Below are 26,161 nucleotides of genomic sequence, written 5' to 3' on the forward strand. Positions count from 1 at the left end.
AAGATAGACCATGAACAAAAACCGTGAAGACAAATATTCATCGGTGGTTTTCTTTCAAGTTACTGTTACGATGTAGGCCAAGTCCAGAATAAGGTGTCCATCGTACGCTACCTACTTCACTGCTTTCAGGAGAAGGAACGAGGTCTATTTGTCCAAAAGTGATCTCTCACGTAATCAAAAGAGCCTAAAAATGGAAAGCTGCAGGGTGTCCGCCACGATCACAACGCAGCAGCACTTAGTCTTACCGGAGACATGTTCTTCCAGTGATCTCTTTCGTTAAGAAAGAGTCCAAATCAAAAGGTGCTGTTCCACTTAACAGTAATGGCACACTCTAGTGTCCTTGACTCTGAAGGTTTTATCACAAAACCGCACACAAAAAAAAAAAAAAACTTCAGGCAACAGCGTATCAGGGTATGCTTATGTATTCCCATGACATGTTTTTAAAAAAATTCTAGGAAGGATTTGGGCATTCAACAGGAATATTTTTTCGAATGCTACACTTACTTATAAGTGCGTTATAAGCAGGGTAGGTGGAACCGTACCTTTAAATCACTTTTTTTTTTGCCCACTGCACAACAATTCTTAGATATGATACATAAATTACAGAAAACGACTCGCAGCGCCTGAGAAATACTAACAATATTATAATATCGCTTGAGCTTTTCTAGTTCAGCGTCCACTTGACTCCAGATGTGCAGAACACCTTCTTGCTCAAGGCACCTCTCTGAGCGTCTCTGCAGCTGCCTGGACGTTAAAGGCTGCGATTGAGATTTGTCTCTTGACTTCTTCCCATGCCTTCCGCTGATCACCTTTATTTTCGATGTCAAACAAAGCGTCGTAAATTCCCGGGAACGATTCCCCGGCGTACTTGTTATGGCTGCTCGGGGCAAAGATTATATGCCTGTGTGATGAAAGGGAAATGATTTTATAAAACATGTTCCTGTAATTAATGCTACAAACGTTTACAATGAGGGTCCTCATCATGGAAGAGTTGTGAGTTTTGTTATTTTTTAGGGAATTTAACAATTTAAAACCTGTAGTGTCTTCACTTATTTCAATTAATCTTATTTAAATGTGCTGTTCCACTTCCTCTACATAATTTATTATTTTATTTATTTTTTTACTAAATGTATTATTAAAAATAAAATTTTTAGTGCTGTTAAAAACATCTAAAAATAATTATTTTTGCTGGGAAGACTTAATTGCCACGTGACACACAAACAGACATTAATAGGTGATTGCCGTAGAAACTGGAGAAAAAAAACAAAAAAAAAAAAACTGTGTTGCCGTCATAATGTATGAGCATGACTGCCCTTTTAACATGCAAAAATAAGGGTGAAGTTAGTGATTTTAGACAAAATTGAATAGGTTATTTGACCGAGATAATTTTTGGCTTTGTGTTTCTTTATAGGACATTTATTTTTATTTAATAAAATAATATTAAGTAATAAAAGCAAAAAAGCTGACTTTTTCACGTTAGATTTTCCTGGGCATACAGTAAATGTGTTCTTACCTATAAAACGGTCTTCCTGGAAGGCCCAGCGGATCGATGAAAGCCCTTTCTGCAAACATCAACTGATCGTTCAATATACGGACAGCTAGAGGACTGGGAAGACAGGGAAGCTGGATGAGAAACACGTTCTCACAATTCCATGACTGCAGCGTTTCTTTGTCTATGTTTTCTTGACTAATTGTTCTGTAATATGTACCAAGGGGGCCGATGGCACAAGTCAGAGCCCAAGGAACAAGTCGGAGACCTGGTAGCTCAGAACAAGATGGAATCCTGGAGAATAAGCCTTTGATTATCTTCAGAGGAGCCCAGGGGGCAATTACCATCCGGGCCATCTTGCCAAATTATTATTATTTATTGATTTATATAGTGCCATCATATTCTGCAGCGCTGTACAATGGGGTGAAATATGGCATATTCCTTGTTATTAAACCCAAGTGTCCCCAGAATTCTGCCTGCCATGACCTGGGCAACTATTTAAACAAATTAGAATGGCCCGGGATATAAAGATTAATAAGGACATATCGCTTATAGCTTGTTGATCCTGGGACAAATCAGATTTCTATTTCAGGGTCCGGAAGGAATTGGGCGATGTTCGTCTTCCGTGGGGATAGGAATGAACCAAAGGGTTATCTTGATGGACTTTTTTCAGATGATTTTTTCAAATTATGATGTCACTATGAGACGTAGGGAGAAGACAACCTAGAGACATTGTGTCAGGTCGAAAATAACTAAAAGTAAATGAAAGCAATAATAAAAGAATGCATTTAAAACATTGCATTGAAGTCTATGCAGGACAGGCTTTTATATGCATTCAATACATTTTGGACTCGGGTCCTGTAAACTTACTCGTTGTAATCAACATTTTCAATTCTTTGGTGAAGTCCGATTGCCGCCTTAGCAAAATTGCGAACGGCCAAAAAGAGCGGATCTGCATATGATAAAATATATGTTAATGATTAGGGTTTTTTTCCCCTTTATAAAAAAAATTTGATGACAGCAACAACATTTTACGGCTTTTACAGCAGCCATCAGTGATCGTCAGTAACCTCGCAGCAACCGAGACGTTCCAGATACCAGCAACATGGGCAAAATCTGTTAATAGGCTTAACACGGTATACATAAACCGTGTTAAAAACAGTGTCTTCTTTAATAAGGTTTCAGAAGCGCAGATTTTTTTGTATATATATATAAAACCTGCGTATAAGGGAAATATAAAAAATATTTTGTTGAAGAGAATTTTGTCATGTGATATTTTGAATGGCTTTCCCTGCTCACACACCACACTGAGCTGATGCTTCATGGCTATGCTAATGAAGTCCTTTCCTCTATAGATTGAGGAGTCAGAGGGACCCTCTGGATGATGAACGCTGAGGTATTCCATTAATCACCGTAAGGTGTTCTGATACAAATGTGGTTGCTAAGTAGACAGAAGTAGCAGAGTTTAATACAACGAGGGAATTCACACATGCATGGAATAGATATACTACTATCTTCAATCGAAGGCAAGCCAGAAGTTGAGTCTTTACAGGAAAAAATGGGCCAAATCTGCCATATAAAATTCTACGTTTCCACATGATGCGCCAAGATAACGGTCCTGAATACAAAAAGCCACAAAATACTTATTTAATACTATATTATACTATTTTAAATGAATATTAAAAAGAGAAAACAGGATGATGAAGAACATGATAATCCAGGACCAAGGGGTCATCAAGCTGGTCACACCATACGATAGATAGTGATGGGTTGACCATATTTTTTCGGTACACGTACACATGTCACATGATGCTGACCAGCACCGGTAATGCGCTGCACTTCAGTATATGGGGTGTGAATAAATTAACCGATAGAGTGCTCCGTTTCTACAGCAGTCTCCATACTTACCAAACGATACATTGTAGGCATCCATTTGTTCTTCGTCTTTCTTGGCTAGTTTATAAATACTATCTGCGTAGTTTTTCAGTTCCATTCCGTAGTCATAGACGTTAAATGGTATGACGACAGAGTCGGCGATTTCATAAACCAGACTTCCTCTCAACTGAGCAACAGATAGCTGTTTCTTGAACGTGGGGTCGTAAAAACGATCAACTAGCTCAAATGTTTCATAAATGGTGTGATACAAAGGATAGCTACTGTACTTATCAGTTTTCTGGAAAGCAAAAAAAAAACAAAAAAACAAATGGTACATGGTTAGGATTATAATAGATGCCATTTTTCATAACTTCTACATTTTGCAATTTAAAAAAATAAATACAGCGACATAAATTTATAGATTAAAATTTACGATTAAAGTTTTGTTTTTAATGCTTAAGGAAACTATTGTTTTAGCAGCGTGGAACGGCATACCTGGGAACCTTCCAGGTTTGACCCAGAATCTCTGGGTGGATCACTACTTCCCTGGGCCTCCGGTTCACTCTCCTCTCCCCTGCCCAATCCATTTAAGGACATCGGGGGCTCAGCCCCACCCCTTTTGTGTCTAACCCCACCCCATCATGAAGCCACGCCCCCAGAAGACGGAGCTCTCAGTGTCGACTGCCCCGGGAAGCTCCCGGGTGGCCGCATGAAGTGATTGGGGGTATGGCGAGCGATGCAGCTTTTTTACTCAAACATTTATGATAATTATGCAATCCTTAGTTTTTTTAAGTCTAAAAAAATAAGGTTTATTGGCACTTTTATCTGCTTTAGATCTCATAGAACTGTAAATCTGGGATTTGGGGAAGGTGACAGATCCGCTTTAAGATTTAGCTTACGTTTTTTTTACATCTGAAAAAAGAAAATATTGGAAATGGAAATATTGTCTATTTATATAGCGAGAGCTCACATTGATTGCAGCCGTAATACAGAAATGTGTTACAGAAACCAAAAATGGAGCTGTGGAATAACAATGTACCGTTGGGACTGTTAGGACTGCTATTCCCATCACCCTCAGTCAATATTCTGCTGTGCCTGATGAGACTTATACCCCAAACAGCTTACTCGAGATAGTTTTAACGGCCCAGCTCTTATACTGGTGCATCGATGGTTCTCATACCCTGTTTTTGGTGTACCGAGCTCTTCCGGACGCTATTCCCAGCCGCTGGAAGTATGCTTCAAAATCACTGCCGGATCCGAGTTTATTTATTCTGCGCGAGAAACCAAAATAGTTAAGTCAGCAACAATCGTAAACTACAGCTCTGAATCCTCGATGTATAGATATGAAAATTGCTCATGAACGCCACAAGGCAGCAGATGCCCTCAGCCTCATTTTCTTATCTGATGTTTTGAAGACAAAAAGGAGAATGCTCTGCCCGCCATGGAGAAACCTCAGCAACCTCAGCAAGCATTACTCTGGTTTCCAAAAATATATAAATAGGAGTCCTGGGGTATTAAATGAACTGCATAAAGTGGAAGCGGAAATTATCTACCCCGGCTTCCTTGTGTAGATCTACGACGCATTAAGGTCCAGGGACATAGTCGACACCCTCGCTCATCACTAGGGTAGGCTGGTTAGGGAAAGACATTTTTGCCCTTTGAGTCACATACCTCACTGCTCCCCTATTAGACCAAGAGCGGGTGTAGAGTTGATGACCCCAAGTCATTGTTCTAAAACCCACTGTCAGGGATCTGTACGGTCCAGGCTAGTGGTGTTCCCTAAACTCCCCCAAACTCTCCAAAATTAGCTGCCAAACTGTACACTGTAAACAGTTTTTTTTTTTTCTTTTCTTCAAATGAGGTACCACTTGCCAAAAAGGTACCAAACCCATCAGTGCCCGACAAACAGTTTTTTAGCTGTTCCCAAACTAAAAAGTTCCATCATACATCCTTCTGGGTACGAGCTGGTTCAGAACTCTCACAAAAAGTGGGGTTGTAAGTTAGTAACGGGTGGAGAGCACACCGACACACACACTTACCTCGGCAGATCCGGTTTGCCGGTTGAAGGGTCTTTCTCAAGCCAACTTTCATATAAGGACTTGTCTTCAAAACCTTCGTCTGGGCTGACGATCTGCAAGCGACACTCATTGTTACATATTAATGATAACATTGATTTATAGATCAGGTCTACTGGAGGTTATGTAAAAAAAAAAAAAAAAAAAAAAGTGATTATACTGCAAAGCTTGAACAGTGGGCTTATTACCATAGCAACCAAAGAAACGGACCAATCGACAGGAAAATCTCATTGATTAAGTTGGAGATAAAATCAAACTCCATTTAAAATCTTCTGCATGTATGATTTACATTCGAGACAGAAGGGGGACAACGACGAAAAGTGCAAATCAAAAATTATCATTTCTAATTGTGCATAGCTGCGTTTATTTGGACTAAAATGTGGGATAATTATATTTTAAAACAACTGAGAATTATTTTTTTTCATATATGTTTTATATCCCTTTTGTATACGGCGGCAGAACATTTGCAAGATACAAAACATCTCTCGTCAAAAGATGGTTAGCTTAATAAACAGTCTCATCGTAGCTTTTACTGCGAATCGTGTTTATTTGACTTATATTTTGTGCTTTTTGTTCAGTTAATAAGCGCTGCTGTTTTGGATAGATCTTCAGTGTAAGCCGGGATCAGCGGCAGAATCAAAAACAAACAATAAAAGTACCCTTGTTTTCCCATGAAACAGCTCAGTGACCCCAAACTTTTGAACAGTAGTGTAAATTTCTTTAAAATGCCTTTTTTTGGTTGCTTTCTTAAATACTAGCGAGTGGGTTGCGCTCTGCATGCATTTCAAGAATATAAAATTTATATAATTTAATGCAGCCACGAGAAGAAACGGAATCCGATCCTCGCCGCTGACTGTTCCACTAAGGGATTTGGTTTGGATAAAATTTAAGGAAAAACAGAAGAAGAGCAGTGAAAACGATTGCAGGATGTTCTAAACCCTGCTGCTCACGGACCACGAGCGGCGCCGATTCCCTTTTCATGTAGCTACTACTGATGAATCTGATCTATTTGACTGAGTAACCATGGCAGCTCGTGTGTGTGGAGAAGAAGATAAGGAAAGCGCTTTAACACTTTGCCTCCGCGGACAGAACTTACCACGACAGTCCCCAAAATAAAGCCTCCCAAACCAGCCGGGGTTAGTGACCTAGAACGCTTAAGGGACTGCGAAATTCATTAGCGGCTAAAAATAGGAATCTTTGAAAATAAGAAAAATTGCAGTATGCCTAGTAGCTCTTTAATCTTATTAACCCTTCATTGTCTGGACGGGAAGGGAAACATTAAAAAGAATGGAGGAGAATAATAGCTCGTTTTATGTATTTTATTTTGAACCTGTTTTTATTACTATGAATGATACATTTTTTTCCGGAGGTTATAAAAAATAACTTTTTTTTTTTTTTTATTTTTTTTCTTAGAACATTCAATATTTCTGATGCTTTTTTTAAGGGTAGAATTTAGCAAAATGAATGGCCTGGTGGGGAGTTTTAGAATGTCGCTGATTAACGTTGCATTTGGAATAAAATTTAGTTTTAGATTCAAGTGCTGACAGATATATTAATTTGGGGTACAGTCCCCGTTGGTGAGACATCTGGTTATCTTAGCGGCCCTTTTTTAACAGTGTTCGTGTTTGCTGGAGTATGCTTTGTGCCGAGTGGCCTTATATTACTAGCCTGTGGCCAGTTACAAATGTGGCAAGATATCTTCATTTTCACGAGACAGTCCCTTGACTTCAGCTCCCAGGAATATCAGCCTTAAATAATGTAATAATAATTATTCTGAACGGGAGAAAAATAGCAGTGCATTAGTGGTGTTTTTAGGATGGGGGTGGCCCATTTATCCGGCCCATAGCAGGGGCCCAGCCAGCTCCAGCACTCACCTCCCCGCCGCCATCCTCACTGCTGGTGAGATATGATGTCATATCCCAGTGCTCCGCCTCCTAAGTACACGGAGTGGGGATACTGCATGCTATGGAGGCTGTGCCAGCTGGGATGGTGGTTTGACCATAATACCTTTATGTTACCAGTCCAACGGAATTTATTTTTATAAAAAGGTCAGCACACTGTTACTAAAGTATTAAACCCATGCAGTCATGATAACTTTACAAAGAATATGGAAGCAAAAACTAAAATTATGTATCTCACTCTCTGTGTATAATTTGTATCTGCATCTGGAGTGCCACCTATTATTATTATCTTTCATTTATATAGCGCCAACAATTTACGCAGCGCTTAATACAATACATATATTCAAGAGGTATGACAAGACGGGAATTGACAGACTAAGACAAACCAATACATTAGGTGGATAATGAAATAGTGTGCATGTGAATGAACACGGATCTGTATCCACTGATGGCTTTAGGGAACAAAACACTTTTTTTCTTCTTCTTCTTCCTGGAGGATGATGGTGTTTAGAATGCAAATTAAACACCCGCTTAGTAAATCTTAAAGCTTGAACATGTTGACTTTCCTTTTCCAAGTTAAGTCAATTCAATAAAGAACAAGGAGTTTCCATTTTAGGACAACTCAATTAAAAGTATTATGTTTGTTAATTTTTTGGAACAGAATTCTTTTAACCAGCTGAAGCTATTGTGTGTGAGATGAAGAATGAGTGACACCATGTGGCCATTTAAGGAATTGCACACATTACTTTTTCCAAAGCACTCTAGGAATCCTAGGCAAAGACATGCAGATAAGGACATAGAGGTCACCGTATGTAACATACAATGTATGTCTCCCTCATTTACATATGCCTTCAATTTTATACATACGGTACATTTGAAGACAGCCCAGGCCTCCGGGGGCAACCAAACTAGTCAGACAGGTAACCTTTTGATGATCTGCAGAGATTAAATGGTCTGGATGCGTCCAGACTCTATCAAAGAGTTTGGCTTAACAAAGCTGAATATTATCATTATAATTATTGATTAATTTTGCAATTATGATCAAAAGTTATCACAAAGTTTATTAAGGTAGGACAACTTATGGGTAGTTATCTGACTTACTTAGCAAGATTAAAAAATGTGGCTTTAACCTATCTCCCCTACCCAAAAAATCCCCCAGCAATACGATTATTCATAGCTTGGCATTTTTGACACTGATCAATATACTTATTTCAATATCCATTACATTAATACAATCCACAGAAAGAAAGAATTTACCTGTTTGGTCAGGTTATAGACCAGTCTGTACATCAGTGGTGTGCAATCAACCCTTAAAGTGTAATTGCCTGTAAAAAGAAAAAAATTATGATTGATGATGCCAAGAAATGAGTACTATCCTCCATTTATAGCCCTAATGCCCAAAACGTATGAACTGCACCCAAAACCCTGGAGATCAAAGGCTGACCCCGACGCAGAGTTCCCAGGGTATGCCCCTCACAAAAGACTAGGTGCAAGGTCTGTAGAGAACTGGGTTACCCCTCATAGTTCCACACATTTACCCCTTCTTCATAGAGACCACCCAGGGGCTTCTAGTCTTAGAACATTGTTTAAAAGTTCGCCTCCTAGGTCCCTCCCCGCCTTGGATAAAATGCCTGATGACAGTATATTAACATTAAAAATACACTGAGACTTGCATACCTTCAATCGAGGAGTCGGAGTTAATGTACGCGACACCGCGCTCCTGGAGGATTTTAGCATTTTCCTGCAATTTGGGAAAAAATAAAGCACAGACTTTCATTTATAACATAATAATGCAACTCAAAAACTTATCAGAAAGGGCTTTTTAAAACAAAAAAGAAATTGCATTTATGTTAAAATATTACACTCCAAGTGGGGTCCTGATTCCCAAGCAGATGAGAAGTTTAGCTGTCTTAATTTTAAAGATAATAATGAGCAATAAATACAATAATTTCCTTTCTAACAATATTTTAACAAATCCTCTTTTTTGGCGTCGGCCAAGTAGTCCTCCATTTGGCCTGGAGACATTTCTTAGGAAGCGGGTGTCCACAGGTTGACTCTCCTCTACCTCTCCTCAATAATTATTTTATCACAGGTTTACCCAAGTTGAGAAAGGACAGAACGTCTCTTCTACCATAGGAGATGTTTGTTAAATTTAGGGCCCTTTTTACCTCTGCCCATTCAGTGGATCCCAACAGTCCAAACTCTTCCGCGTCCCAGCTTGCAAAAATAATAGTCCTCCTGGGTCGCCAACCTAAAATCACATTAAATATATTATAATTATGAAAAACGTATATTAAATACACTTCACTGGGTATCTTGCATTCTTAAAAAGGCACAAAGTTTTAGACAGAGCCTTAGTTCCAAGGGTCCTACGGACAGTGGCTTGGACTTGGACCAAATCCCTTTTTAAGCCCAAAAGGTAACATATTTCAAAAGGTATATTGATTGTTTTGCTTTAAATGCCATTAAAGACATTTAAAATAGTCAGTGTTATGTTTCTGCACCAGCCAGTTTATTTTGTTGACTAATACCCCAGAATATCACAAGTGACAATGAATGCAGGAAACACACAATTTACACACACGTATCTTTGAAAAACTGCCCTGTTCAACCTTTTCTGCTATGTTGTGGCATAAAGTGGCAACTTTTATGTCCCCGCCTGCCATGGTTTCTAGAACCATGGAACTGTGTCTGGCATGTGTATTTAAAGGGTGCACTACAGAAAATGACCACTAGTGGGTGCACATGTACTAAACTAACTGAATACTTTTGTACAAACGAATTCGTTACTTTATATATTTTTTTTATATAATGAATAGTTTTTTGCTCTCTGCTAAAATGTCACACTGTTAACAAGATGTTCCTACCTTCTTTTACTTTTTTGCCAAAACTCCTTGCAATTTCTTGTAGAACAGCTGCTCCAGTTGTCGGATCAATGCCACCGAACACCCATGAGTCTCTGTGGCCTCCCAAAATAATGTACCGGTCTACAAACAAAGAAGGGTTAGAGAAAAGATACATATAACAATCTCCTATCCTCAGTTGCGCATTTGCCAAGACCCTTAAGACTGTAAGCTCTTGGGAGGAACACTGTCACTACATACATAAGCCCATTATATCGTATAGCATTGCAGAAATCGCAAGCTTTTTAAATATGATTTTATATAGATAAAAATATACATGCACACACATAACATATACCTATTTCATGTTATTTTTCAATGGGGAATTTCCTCCCCCAAAAAACAAGGACATTTCTAAGTGACCCCAAACTTTTGATCTTTATATGATATATATTTATTTATGATATAAATTATATATGCAAATAAATGCGTATGGATGTAAAAAAGCACATTTGTAATTAAAATAAAAATGTACCCATCATACAGATCAAGTTTATTTAGTTGATAGTATATGTTTAGTAGCATTTTAGGTTTATATTTTCTTTATGGAGTCTTTAGTTGAATGGGATACCTCTTATTGGGTCAACATAGAAATAGAGCGAGTCACATGATCTTATATGGAAGAGACCTCTGATGTCCCCAAATTATGCAACTCCACGTCTTTTCCCGTGTTGGCCCAACGAAGCGCGTGATCTTCCACTACGGGACGTCATCTTCTCTCGGACCAATACAGCTAAATCCATTCTTTCTATAAAGACAGATAGTGATTTCACCTACCAGGTTCTACAGCCCCCCCGATGGTGCCAATGACATCATAAATCCTTGTAACTTGGTTGTTGCTATGGACATGCATCCGGATCCTTCTGTAATAGAGAGCATTCCGTTACACGTCACTTATACAAAAATCAAAAGGCACGATGTTACTTCTTCTTAAAAAAAAAAAAGGGGGGGGGGTAAAAACAGAAAGATAACGTTAAAATGAATCTTCCCATACCTTGTTGACACATTACTCTGAAACCCAGGTCCGATATTATAAGAAATATTAAGATTTCCTTTCCAGGAGTTTGGCGGTGAAGGTCCCCCCATGAGCCTAGAAAATAAGTTCATATCGGGCGGTTATATCATTGTATTAAACAAATAAATAAAAAAAAATACATAAAAAACATAATATCATTACCATTAAATACATAAGGAATGTGTCCGTATTTGAAAATTGTAAAAATGCATTCCTCCAGAATGTTAAAAGAATATTAATAAATTATTATTGCTGATAACAGCAGTCTCTATTATTATTATACATAATTATATAGATAATGAACATAGTAATTATCATCTTCATCAAATTAACCTAAGAACGAGGACAGGTTAAATAAGCGCACGCACCAATTACCCCATGGGAGGCAAGAAAAAAACCCACTTTTTTTTTGGAACCCTCGTTCTTAACACAGATGTTTACACTCGGTTAGGACTGCCATGGGACGCCTCGACATGGCTGCTGAGCTTGTGTGCTTTGCTCAAACTACCAAAATTTAGTTAGCAGATTTATAAACCGGTTGGTCGAGATATAAAGAGGAATAATCTCCATTTTCTCAAACGTCTGGTTATTCGAACACATACTTGTGGAGTCGCTCTGTGCTTAGATGCCAAGGGTACACAAGCAGTATGGCGGCCGAGGGCCAGCACACAAAAAGGCATCAGGATGGTTTGATTTGAAATCAATCTAAACGGGGGATTTTTTTTTTTTTTTGGAAGGTAAGGCATTCGAACAAAATTCAAACAAAACAAAGACAAACTATAATGTAATATAGTAATAATGTGAGTAAAAGAAAATTAAAAACAGCCCTTTATTTACACATAAATAAGTAGATTATACACAGGACTGGCGGTGCTACCTTTTTTGGCTAGCGTAGCACGTGATCTGCCATTGGGCAAGTGCGTAGGTGGTGATGTAAGCCCGCGGCCCACCGCTAATGTATAGTGGAGATAAAAGGCTGATGAGGCTTTTATTACCTTCGCTACTCGATACATTTTAGCAGGGGACCTCCGAACCAACCGTACACAGCCTGCACTGTAAATAAAATATTATAATCCCCAAACCCCTATACCATTGGGTTGAGGCAACATTTCAGGACTGGTCCTGAGCCAGACCTTTTCCTTATTATAGGTAGATAATCCCAAATCCTACGGTATATTATAAGGAGTACGAGTAAAAGCCAACAGGCACACTCAACCCCATGGGCACAACGCGTGATGGAAAGAGTGGAGAGCCAAAAGGAGGCGACAAAAGGGGCGCTAGAAAAGGTAACAAAAAAAAAAATACATCACTTTTAGAAGGATCCTAGGACTTTCTTTACTTTCTATTATTTTTTTTTTTTTTACAGGATTTAAACAGCTGTACTGCAACTCTCAGGCTCATGCAATCTCATTCATGCGCTGCTGCCAAGCCGTGTATAAAGAATCGTAAAATTAGGGAGCCCATGGAACGCTGCCCTTATCTGCATCCCTTTCAAGCTTTTCTTTCAGAAAGGGATTGATTTTGGAAATGTCCATATTTGTGTAAACGTATTTTATAAGGATTGCGATATAATACATCCATCGGTAAACGCCCATATTATTCAAGCGGATAAACTTACGAAAGTATTTGTTCAGCATCACTGTATCCGATGGGATGGACTGGAATGCTGGGAAGCCCCACTCCTTCATCAGGCTCGTACCTGTATGTAAACTCTGTGACAGACAAAATATATTATATATTGCAATGCTACTTTATAGCACTTAATATTTTATAGTATAATAAATAATAAAATTACATATTTTTACAAAATTTTTTTTTTAACATGTCACTGTTAACAGTATAATAGTTATAATAAAATGTTACTATAGAAGGGGTTATATAATAATAAAAAAAATAGTATACAAGCTGATCACCATGGCAACTAATGGAATGTAACTTCTAGTTTAAGCGCTGCGTAAACTGTTGGCGCTATATAAATAAAGGATAATAATAATAATAATAGTTAAGTGAACATAAAAAAAAAATAAAAAAAATTCTTGCACAAGAATAGCACTTTAGACATTTTTTTTTTTACTATACTATTCCACCTACACGAAACATTAATTCAGCTTCTTAATAAGTTTGGTATGTAAACCTCAGCAAATGGGGGATCTGGATGTCTAATCAGATAAATATATCTGATATATGTTTTAAAAGCTTTTTCAGCTTCTATGGCAACAACCAATCAGTGGATTTAAGGCATTCAGCTGTACTTGTGCATTCTATTAATTTTTGGGGGTTTCGAGCCGATTCCTATTTTAGTAGAATAGGTAGTTTATATATATATATATATATATATATATATATATATATATATATATATATAGTTATTGTTGGAAGTTGGATATATTTTGGGGAAATACGGGGCAAGGAATTTATTTCTGTGCTTGAAAAAATAGGATTTCTGCTCATTGGTGGATTTAAATATACAAAATATTACAGTGTGAAAAGCGGTTTATTTCAATATTCAAATCCCTGTTTGCAGGGTTATAGCAGGAACCGGGAAAAAAATCTCGTAACAAAACCTAGGATAAACTGGACATTCTTAAATGGAATGCAGTTCACAACAACGATCAAAAGACTCACATTATCAAAGACAATACAACATACCAGACCAGCCATCATTGTACATTCTTGGTATCATATCATCAAATTTAAAACAAAAATTATACATCTTACAATTATTAATATTATTATACAAATTATAATTATTTTATAAATTATAAATATATATATATACACACATATATATGTGTGTATATATATATATATAATATATACACACACACATATATATATATATATATGTGTGTGTGTGTGTGTATATATTATATATACACATATATATGTGTGTATATATATATTTATAAAATAATTATAATTTGTATAATAATATTAATAATTGTAAGATGTATAATTTTGTTTTAAATTTGATGATATGATACCAAGAATGTGTATATATATATATATATATATATATATATACATACATACACACACATATACATATATATATATACACACGCACACACGCTCTGGTCCATACTGACCTTTAGCTGGGTATCCCGGAGTTAAGGGGTCTCCTGCCCCATTTAGGTTAAGTACGTTCCCTCGTTGCGCTGCTCCTGCCGGCAGGTTCCAGCCGTCGGGATAGGGTTCCACCCCAGGAGCGCAGTAATCCGCAGGGTCCGAAAAGAGGATAATTCCTCTGGCTCCAAACAACATGGCATTTTTCACCTACGCGGACACAAATAATATTCTTAAAACGCATACTTGCACTCAATGCGATAAAGATAATGTTACATTTTATTCATAGAATGCCATCAGATTCCCGAGCACAACAACAAAAGATACAAAATTACTAATCGGCGGTCATACAGGCACAGAAGGAGAAGAGGGTCCTGATCTTGGGAGCTTACAATCTACGAGGAGGTTGAAGGGGGTTAAGATAAGGTGGTGAGGTTGGGTGAGGAGCATTTGATTGTAGTGACTTGGTGAGGTCTGATCACTGAAATACTACAATTTCCTAGAATTGAGAGACTAAGACAAACCGATACATTAGGTGGAGAGAGCACCCTTCATTATATATTTATTATATTATATATATGCCACTATAACATATTATATATTTTCCCCTCCCCTAGAAGCCAGCAATACATTGCAAGGCACCTAAAAAGTTAAAGTATTTTTAGAGTTCAATAAGTAACCATGCCTCCTCATCCTAATCGCTAGAGCAGCGAAAATAATTAACAATGTGCTGACTCCAACACTCCCACCCCGAGAGTTATTAAATGGGTTACAGCCCTGTAGCCAGCCATCCTTAAAGTGAATAGGGTAGCCCTCTCCTTTCAGAAGGTCGTCGAGTCAGAGGCTATAGAGGGGTCTCGTTCCTTGGTGAATGTGGGATCACAGTCAAAACATGAAAACATACTTTTGTATTATGAAATGTCATGTTTAGAACATATATATATATATATATATATATATATATATATATATATACCAAAATCTGCAGTTAAAAGGTTGAGGGACCCTAATAAATTGCAGCGTCTCCTACGCATTCCTGGAATAACACAAATACCCCGAGTAAAGGTTTTTAATCCCCCCCCACAAAACTCAACACAATTTTTAAGGGGATCTATCACAGAACTTGCTATTTGGAACTTTTACTTCCCTTTAAAGTAGAAACATCTTAAAAATACACAAGTTGTGGAAACCGATACCATTTCATAAGAGCAGGACTGAAAAAGTATCAGAAGTAAATGGCAGAGCACAAGGAAATCCTGGAATGGATACAGCAAAGGGGGAATTGTAGCGGGACAGGGGAACTGGAGATAAGCAGCGCCATGGGAGGCAGAGAGAAGGAACTTTCTGGTAGCCCAATTCCAATCATGACTATGATTTGCCAGTTTTGCCAATGTCTGCTCAGGACCTGTCCTTTTTACCATCATCCACTAAGAATTTTATGGCATGTAAGTCGGGAGGGGCGCTGGACCGAAACAAATTCTGGGGTTTGCTCCTCAAGCCTTACCGGACCTTCACAAGCCTGTAAACAAGGGCCAAAGTACCAAAGAGGAGGAGATATTTTAACATGCTTGGCTTCGGCTTGTATTCTTATGTTACCGAGTAGACAGGAATTGGGCATAAGCCAAAGGCAAGCTCGCCCAGCCATAGGTGTCTGTCAGGGAAACCTCGTCTAGATTTTGTGATTATTTAAAGTAAGGCTGCCCTGAAGCGGATCTCCAGGTTTTTGAGACTCCAGCGTTTCTTTACGATATGTTCATTTATAGGATGGAAGACATGAAAGAAGACGGTTCCTACTTTATTTCCGCGAAAGATCTTTCCGTATCTGGCGATGACAATTTTTCCAGTACAATTGATGCTCATATTCCTCTCCAAAAAGAAGAAATCTTCTGTCCGGGCATAATTTACATACACCAAATCTCCCTGATAACAGACAAATCAGTTAAAAAAAAGAATATTAACACATGCTGTACGGTATACAATATATTATATATATATATATATATAATATATCTATCTATCAAGATACATAAACAGTATCAGTCATTAAACGATGGGAATATACTTTTTTTTTTTCAAAGACAGGATTTATTTATTTATTTAAAATTCTTTTCAAAATGTTTGGCTTCAGGGCAGCAAAGGCTTTCTGATTTCAGATTTCTAGTGGGATGGGTACAAGGTGTTTGTGAATCTACAACTTTCATTTGTGTACATTATTTTATTTTTTCCTTTTTACAATATCCTTTTTACTTTGAAAAATTGTTTAACTGAAGGCTTTTTGTAACAAGATTGTTCCCCTAATGATGTCTTGGGGGCATAATTGTGGTCCATGTAAATTATTTTAATTTTTTTTTTTGTATTTTTTTTTCTAATTTTAATTACTATTTTTTAAAAAATAGTTATTAAAATAAAAAAAATTAAAAGATGACAGAACATTCTTTTGTATTTTGATTACTGATGTTTTAAATATTTTTCTCTTTCTTCTACGAAGAGGTAAAAACTCTGCTGCTCCTTTTCACTTTGGTCCCCAATGCAGCGATCTACAAGGAGGGTTCTACAGCCCTGTATTCCTGATCGCTGTACCAGAGGTCAGCCATCAGAGATCCTCACAGAGAGAGTCATTAGAGTGCATGCATTTACCTCTGGGTCACCTTGGGCTGAGAATGCATTGTATGGGGGTACAATATCTGTGAAATTTTCATATCCTTCTGGTGGGGTTTCAAACAAAGAAGTATTAAACATCTGAAATAAAAATAAAAAAAACCATAAAATATTGTTTTATACAATTTTTCAAATAAATCCAGAGAATTATCTAATTGCAGAGTTTTATTTCATTTTCTGAATCTAGTACAAGCCTAGTAGCTTTCCATTGTTACTATGGCGATGACATCTTTTTTTTGTTTTTTTACATTAAAATATAATCACTTATACATATTATCTATGAATCACTATTCCATTGCATTCCGAAAACCTAAATAGATTTTTTTTTATGGGAAAAAGCCAGCATTGACAGCAAAATATTTAATGGAATTAAAAAGAATAATTTCACGTAAATATATGTTGGGTTATAGGTTTGTTTCTACTTCTTAGATATATTAATCCCTTAAGGACAATGGGTTGTCCATAAACCTATTAATGACAATGCATTGTGAGCCTGTACATATATATGGGCTTTGTCATGAAGGGGTTAAAGAGGTAAGAATGTTTATATGGCAACAGTTTACGTGCCAATACAATCCCCCTTCACCCTCTCCATATTTGTAATTGAATAAATTAGGGTAAAATTAAAAAGCTAATTTAAGTTGCGTTCACCTCATTCCCATGTTCGTCGATAATAGAGATGTAATTGGGATTGCTTTCATTGGGATAAGAGAGTAAGACGTCATAGTGAACCAGCTCCACCTTATCCAGCCCAAACTCCTTCCACTGCGACTGAATGCGTTCGGCGAGCTCCAGGTTCCGCTCAGTTCCGGCCAGATGAGGAGTCCTTGTGAAATCTCTGAAACAGGCCAACATTATGCTGAATTATGATATTTACATAGGATTATTTGGCATTAATTCCTATTTTTTGGTTAAAACGTTCTAATGCCTTTACTTTTGTAGCCACCAGCATTAAGAAGATGGTCTCCAGCAGGCGGCTTTTATACAGGTCAACCTCTGTCCTATAACCACCTCCAACTACCAACGTTACCTTTCGTCCATGAATCCTTCGGAACCTTGAACCGTTCAAAAGAAGAACCTGAGTAGTTTAGGAATTTTAATATTGATGCACCTCTTGTTACGTTACTCTAGAAACAAATACATTTATGGCAGAGAAGAACCAGTAGGCCCACCTAGTCTGCCCATAATTTTAGGGAATATGGAATAGAAATCCACAAAAAAAAACCAAAATAATTTTCTGAATGAAATGGATTTTTACACTAAACTTTCTTTTTTTCACCTCGTGGTAAGTAAGGAGGGAAAGGACATAAAGTTCTTGCAAGCTTTGGTCCTCCATGTTGTTTATCATTCTTTTTTACTTTACTGAGAGAGTGGTAGATAAATGGACCAGCCTCCCAGCATGGCTCCCGCCATCCAAAGACTGATTAAGCAAAGTCTTTACAGCAGGAAAAGATGGCAGACTAGACGGGGCCGAGCGGTTCTTGTCTGCCGTCACAGCCTATGTTTCTAAATCCTACATATTCCTCTTATTATGTACTTTGCCCAGAAAAACGAGATTTTGTTAATATTTTACAGTTTGGTTTCTTACCGAAGAAATTCCTTGATATTTTCTGCCTTCATTTCAGACACAATCTGCTGTCTTACGCTCTTGGTGAATACGGCGCGCCTCGCTCCTAAAGGTTTGATCAACCACCCTGTAAAAAGACATGAAAATGACTAGGGTTATAGATTGTCCCGGTGGGTCTGATGAAAAGAATTGTGTGTTCGGGTGATGGTGTAAACGGGAATCAGTCGCGTCAGTGGACACGAGGCTAAACAAGGCTATGTACGCGTTGCAAGCCATATGTCATCATCGGTTACGCCAGCTGATGAGTGTCCTTAGTGCTGTCCTGAAACGCTGACCCGGCTGAGTTGAGGATTACGTAGACCGACTGGAAAGCCAAGGTCGACGGGCCAATAAATCAGTAGGTTGAAAACCCAACAAATGGCTCTGTGTACATCTTGTCTTATAAAAACCAAGTACACCAAAAACATCTGTATAGAAATCCCATTAAAACCACCCCAAAAAACAACATAAAAAAGGGTCCAATCATGGCGTAAGTGTTGGTTAAACGACTTCTTTTATTAGACACCTCCATGGCCTTCTGGTGAACACAAAAAAAATAGAGTGCCTTTGAAAAGAATTTTCGGACCTCAATTTTAGAACATGATCCCCTCGCATATATTCAGGCCACCGACAGTTACATTTCCAATTTAATTATTAAATATAAACACTAATTCAGTAGTCCAAAGAACATTTTCCTTTTTATTTTATTCAAATAGGAGATCTTATTTTTTAGGGCCCTAAGTAAAATTTAAATCAGGGCCCCCTTCCTTAGCATGCATTAGCGTGATTCAACCTGCTCTTGTATAAGCTTCTATCTCTCCTGGGGCTGTGTAGGTGAGCGTGTGTGTGCTAAGCCAGTGCCATGTTTGCTCGTATGGCAATACTACATCAGAGACGAAGAGACAGGAGTATTTGTAAATGGAATCAACCCACAGAAAAATGCGAGGTACTCCGTGTCCGAGAATAGGGACTTTTCAAAAATCCACTACTTTTCTATAACCAGAATTTCTGGTTAATTTAACTTTTTTTTTTTTGCTTTCATTATTTTTGCGATTTAGTGAGCATTGGGACAAGATGAACATGATTTGCACAATGACTGCAGAGCTTCTTCTGTGGACAGAATATATACGCATGTGTAATATGACGTGAATCAAATCGTACCTATATTGCGTTCAAAACAAATAAAAAACAGATTTAAAATAAATCAATGTTTTTCTGGTCACCACTAAGACAACAACCAAAGGTGAATTGTCCTGTCATAGTCTAAATTAAAAATGTAAATGAAAAAATGAGGGACCGTCTGTTTTCAAGGCGGTTTTGTGAATATCTAGCACTCACCATACCTAAAAGTGCCACTTAAAATGTAAAATTAACTTTTGCCTTTTTTGTAGAAACCCAAGTTATTTTCCAGTGTCCTCAAAATGCTGAGAAAGGACCTTACAAATGTAAGTCAGGATAAGGGCAAAGTCTGCTTGCAGATGGTTATCCGGTCTCCAGCTCTCCATTCGCTGCTCCTAAACATTCTCAGCAAGAACAAGAGACGGGATTTTAAAGATGCTGTTCCATTTAGAGAGCCTAATGTCACAGGCAGCCTCAGTGCATATTAAAGCACTTCACAAGTACTGAACTAAAAATACGACTTGCCTTTCAGCCGAATTCAATGAAAGCCCATGCACATGGCCAGGAGACGATTCATACCCAGGTGAATCGTCTCTTCTCTGGGTCAGCACACTCCACATCCCCACCATCGATGGTCTGCATCCTATCATGTCAGTGAGACTGCTCACCGACATCAGCGGGGGGGGGATCCCCCACCTGCATCCCCAAGGAAGGCTCTGGGAGCCAAAAAGTCCAGAAAGCGAGCCTTGCAGTGGGTATAATCCCATGGACGCATCTCCTGCCAAGGCAAATGCCTATGGGAGAGTGCATATGGTGGCTTTAACCCAAGGGATGCAATATGTCTGTACCATAGATATTTTCCCGCAAGCAGACAATAATGATGGTTCCTTTAAATGAAACTATATATAAAAAACAATAACTGTTTCTCTAAGAAGGGTATTTGGCTGAATGCTAAGGGATTAGAGACAATGCCCTTCCTTGGACAGTCATACTTCACTGCTACTATGCAAAAGTTAATATTGTTACACATAGCTACAAGGAAACATGTTCTACTAAGTATAGCACAATAATAAATAACTATATATATATATATATATATATATATAGTTATTTATTATTGTATATATATATATATATATATATATATATATATATATATATATATATATATATATATATATATATGCAGCCGCACATATCTAGTAGGCATCCACAGGTATATCATTTGGCAGCCGCTGGCTTTAAAGTGCGGTCCAGATCTTGGTCACCTCCAATAGAAGACCTCTTGGCTCCGCGTGAAGATGATTAACAGGGTGTGTGCATTTTGGAACGGTGAGGTTCTTAATTTTGTTTAATTTTATTTTGGTCTAAACAGGGCCAGGCTAATGAACCGTCACTAATCATAATCAAATATGAGCAAAAATACGTCAAAATAGTTACCACCCTCATCCCAATGATGTTATTTGTACCTTCCAACACCTCACCTTAAAGCCTGATCGCTGTATCATACGCATTTCACTGGGAACATTGCTGTTTTGGCAGCTTTCAAGACTATTGATTTAATTTAGTTTTCTCGTAGAAGTTTGTACTGTTTAGTATCAACACCCAAATTTAGTTAACATAGCTTTACCATAATATATTGGGTATAATACCCAAAAAGCAGATTTACCCTGAATTATTAAGACATAATTAAGAACATGTGTATAATACGCACCCGTAACTCCAGCTTCACATACACACACTTACATTACATAGTCTTTTATTAGTCAGAGTGCCCGGCTGGGTGATTGAGACCGAGCCATAATATTGTTTACTGCAGGCGGCATGAAAAGGATTATGATAAAATTGATTCTAATATAACACAAAATATATAGATTCAATACCTTCTTTGAGGTTAATTAAGACTAAATCCAAGGGTTTGCAGATTTAAAGACTCCAGTGCATAAGGTGAGGTAGCGTTCAATAGAAACATGGCTTGCGTGAACAAAATGATAAAATATTAGCCGGTAAAAAAAAATTTTGTTTTTTTTTAAAAATATTTTTATAATGTTTAGTAACATGTTATTGTTAAAAGTAAAATTCATCCGTATGTTCATGTTAAATGTATGCTGAAGTCCATTTTGCATTTTACTGCATTCGATCAGTTCATTCTTTAGCTACTGGAGTCAGAAAATTAGACTTCTGTCTCATTTAACTCCGCCTCCAGATGCCTCTTGTGAAGGCAGGAAGCATTCGTCGGTACACCTCTCGCACATGCTCAGTAGAGCTTTTGTCATTGTTTGGGGTTTATTCACTTAAGGGAGAGTTGTGATTTCCCCCCTCCTCTGTTCATTATTATTGGCCAATGCTGACAAGCTTTTAAAATGTGAAGGACTGAGCTGGCCCTGTATAATGAATAATACAACGGATTTAAATATACAAGTCAGGGAAGCACTAAGGCAGGCGAAGTTGGTGATTGTCTACGCATTTCCATGGGGGGAGGGGAGATCACTCATCGAGCCAACGCTGGAGCGCACTGGCAGTAACCATACCACATTTCAAGAGATGTCTCCAGCCCAGCACATCTCCTGCAAAGCCAAAAATTGGGCAAATGATACCTAATAAGCCCCCCAATGTATTTGCATGGAAGACACCACGTAAATTTAAAGGGGCCTCATAGATATCAATGCATTTGATGGCTGGAGCGTCCCTTTAAATGAGAGATCTAATTTTCTAACTCTAATAACTAAAGAAGGCATGCTCCAATTTGCATGGAGTAAAAACCATTGGAGTCCACGCAAAAAGTACTCCAACATGCATTAAAAATTACAATTTCGGAGACCAGACTGTTCCTTTAACGGTTTTACGTTTTTTTTTTTGGAAACTCCTATTTGTTTCCTTGTAAACTAATTTAACAATAAACTATCCAATACACAAAATGTAACAGTTACCGGTTCTTTGAACGTGTGATGTGATATAAGGGTATCCTGTCTCCTTGAGCTCCATCAGTGCCAATTCTACATGAGACAGAAGGGAAAACAGTTTAACCCCTCAAGTGCCACTCAGCATTGGCACTCAAACAGTTAAAGACTGAAACAGAACAGATAATAGTTCATAGCCAAAAAAAACCCATATGTACACAAACCATATCAGAAGCAGTAAAACTTTAAGAAATAGAATTTGTTTTCTTTTTTTTTTTTTCTCAAATTCCTTGGAGAATTTTTTTTATTTTCAGTACATAACTTTATTCAAATATGTAGTAATTTGGGCATAAGACAGCTTTGCTCGTTTGCAGACACCTATAGTAATGGACTGTTACACATGAGGCCACATACCAATTTCACCGTCATTTCTGATATATAAAATGCTTGCACTGTTTTAAAGGACCACTATGGTCCTATTGGAATTAGGAAAATAGATGTCTGCCTCCTTCTCTCCTCCCTTGGCTGCCTCTAATGAAAGCAGGAAGTGTACTAAGGTCATGCAGGAAGTGATACATGCACAGGAAGCCATGCAGGGCTTTGCAGGAAGTGTACTTAAGTGACTTCCTGTTTTCAGTAGAGGCGGCCGCGGGGGGGGGTAAATTAATGTAAGTTTCTAACTGAAATCACTCCAATAACTAAGCATGTACCTGCGCGCATTCAGTAAAATTGTGCCACAGGTTCACAATGAAGTGTTAAACGGCCCCAATATTCAGACTATTTATTATTTAACGCATGACGTCCTTATATTTAGCAATATAGTGTTAAGCTAATAAAATAATGTCAATCTATGCAAGTATGCAATCATTTTATTAGGTTACAAATATATATATATACACATATATACACACACATACATACATATACACATATATACACACACACACGCCAAAATCTTTTGACATCTTTGACAGACCGCCATTTCTAATAATCTATTTTAGCTACTTGAAAAAAACACAGCAACCCTTGCATATATTGAGTAAAATTAGATAAAATACAGTGATGAAAAATAGTTAACAAATCTGAGCCAATAACTAGTTATTCATTTTTTGCATTGTAATTTATGAATCGAGGATTGCTAATCAATTACTTGCGATAAATTTACCCCTAGCCTGACAATCTAACTCATTATTACCCAAAAAAAAGAAACTTATAGTTGAAGATAAATCTGTAAAGTTTTCTACACAATATAGATATTTAAAACTTATTATTTTGAAAGCGCTGGAGGAAGCAATTCTCCACTGCACAAGTCACTTCCTGTCCATGTTACATCAGAACCCAGCGGATGTAGTATGAGCAAGCAACATAACGCCACAAAAATGTTCGTAAGTTGAACTTTGCAAAATCGTAGAAAGGGTCTCCCACGGTTATAAAATTGAATCTCTCCATATAACCAATAAAAATGTCTTCGCAAACCAGCTTAGAAAGTGGACTAGATGTGTCAGAGATCATCCAAACCACACGGTGTCGATAACATGACACCTACACACATTTGATGAATGGAGGCTAGAGAATTAAGTCTGACAAGGTGAGCCACCTGGAAACCTGAAATCCAAGACTATGAACCCATTTCTTACTGGGTTATTTTTTTTTATACACATTATTGTGGCTTTTAGGGTCTGTAGAACCCTGTGATACCATCATCCCTAGCAAACATTCTAAGCCCCTAGAAAAGAGGGGGCATCATAGGAGGGGAGACGGGACATTTGGGCCCTAAAGAAGCCCAATATGTTGGCCCATCATAATGAATAGCGAGATTAAATAAAAAAAACTTCCACTTTACTAATTAAAATTCCAGCATTTTTAATTTCACCTCAATTTACCTAGAGCTCAATGTTTAGTAAATAAACCCAACTACTAGGAAGCAAAAAAAATAAATAAAAAAAAAGGCACATATTTTAATTCTGTGTTTTGATTTAAATATGTTTACACAAAATGTGAGCCAATGATTACAGGTGTAACTAAATAATTGGCTCCTGTGTCCTAAAAAAAAAATTCTCACCTGAAACCCAGCATGTATTATCCTCATAAAAGAAAGAAATGTATATAACTTCTCAATTCCAAAAGGACCTTTCTCCCCATCAAGGTTTACTAAGGCGATTGCTAAGTAGATTCCATTTTCCCAAATTTAAAGTGCTGTTTATTATTAGTCATACAGAAAACCGGAGGAAATGGTAAAAGGCATATGACACAATGCTGGACCCCTGCACCTTAGGCCACACAGTACATGCACACAATAGGTATTGCACATTATGATGCAAAAAAAAAAAAAAAAAGGTGTTAAGTTGGTCATGTTTTACTATTTACAAGTTTCTGTTAGGCTGCACCAGTGTCAGCTGTTCTCTTTAGTTTTTCCGGGGTACCCTCTTTGGTCCAGCTTTCTGATTTTGGTTTCTTTTCCCTTTTATTTATTCAAAAGTCAGGCTCAGACAGGCCATGTGGCACACTAGTCAAATGCTTGTTGGGCAACTGGATTTCCACTTCCACATGCTAGGCAAGCATAAAAACATAGGGGACAACCGTGACTATATCCAGCTGTCAGGGGCAACTATGTCGTCAGGTGGCCTCTGGCCTTAAAGTGCCAGGGCTGCCTTGTGACTTGCCCCGATCATGCTCATGATTAATGTACTCCTGGCTACCGAAAGTTCAGCTCCTCAAGGGAATCTATTCTTAAGTTTATTCTTAAGAGACATTTGAGCAGATGATGGGGCACCTGGTATTTTTTTTTCAATTGTACCCCAGTCTCCCCAAGATTAAAGACTTTATCCTATGTCCTGTTTACCCATTGTAAGAATATGATGGCACCATATAAATCAATAAATAATATTAATATCCTGGATATTAAAAAAACACAAGGCTTGGTGGAAAGCCTTTCACTACAGAGTTTATTTCTGCTTGGATTGAACGTTCTACCAATTAACACACAATATAAACACAACAGCATCGCAGAATAAAAATCAGTCGATAAATAACAATCACCCCAACTAATTCACATCTAGATATTTGTGCCTACTCTTGCCCTCCAAATTTCATTTCGTTTTCATTTTAGATGCCAGTAACATTCTAAACTTTACTTGTATTTACTGAACATAAAGTGCAGAGACGATACAGATCTCACCCCACATCTTTCTACTGGGTTAGGAATGAAAAGTAACAGAATGTTGCGGAATCATAGAATTTTGTTATTATCGGACTAACAGTATTTGGGAACGACAAACTTTCGAGAGTCAAGAGCGTTTCTCAGATTTACACAAGGTTAGGTATGGAATTTATTTCATCTCAGCCATGCGGTTGCCCTTGACCCCCCCCATATTAATCAAATCTCAATGGGGAATTTTTTTAAACATACGTCCCGGTAAATATTCATTACTTTTGGAAAACAAAACAAGTCAACGGATAGTTTACTTACCTACAAGGATTCCCAAGAGAAAGAACACAATTAGGGAAAGGAAAACCACTATCAATGTGTGCTTCATACCCCTTTTCATGGCCAT

General features: G+C 37.6%; 1 protein-coding gene across 1 annotated transcript; it reads right to left on the reverse strand.

Moving 5' to 3' along the window:
• Positions 1–711: 711 nt before the first annotated feature.
• LOC149280611 (N-acetylated-alpha-linked acidic dipeptidase 2-like) lies at positions 712–26,161 on the reverse strand. Its single transcript, XM_089500292.1, has 19 exons — positions 26,077–26,161; positions 18,571–18,676; positions 17,634–17,820; positions 16,962–17,063; positions 16,119–16,244; positions 14,348–14,534; positions 12,877–12,970; positions 11,238–11,333; positions 11,021–11,106; positions 10,208–10,327; positions 9,509–9,591; positions 9,018–9,081; positions 8,598–8,665; positions 5,404–5,495; positions 4,545–4,635; positions 3,398–3,662; positions 2,360–2,441; positions 1,514–1,606; positions 712–901 (listed from the first exon to the last, which is right to left on the reverse strand). Exons 1-19 carry the CDS (start codon positions 26,159–26,161, stop codon positions 712–714), a joined length of 2,217 nt encoding a protein of 738 aa, XP_089356418.1.

Source organism: Sceloporus occidentalis, unplaced genomic scaffold, assembly GCF_023333645.1.
Source record: "Sceloporus occidentalis isolate IW3139 unplaced genomic scaffold, rSceOcc1.0.p SCAF_151, whole genome shotgun sequence".
Taxonomy (NCBI): domain Eukaryota; kingdom Metazoa; phylum Chordata; class Lepidosauria; order Squamata; family Phrynosomatidae; genus Sceloporus; species Sceloporus occidentalis.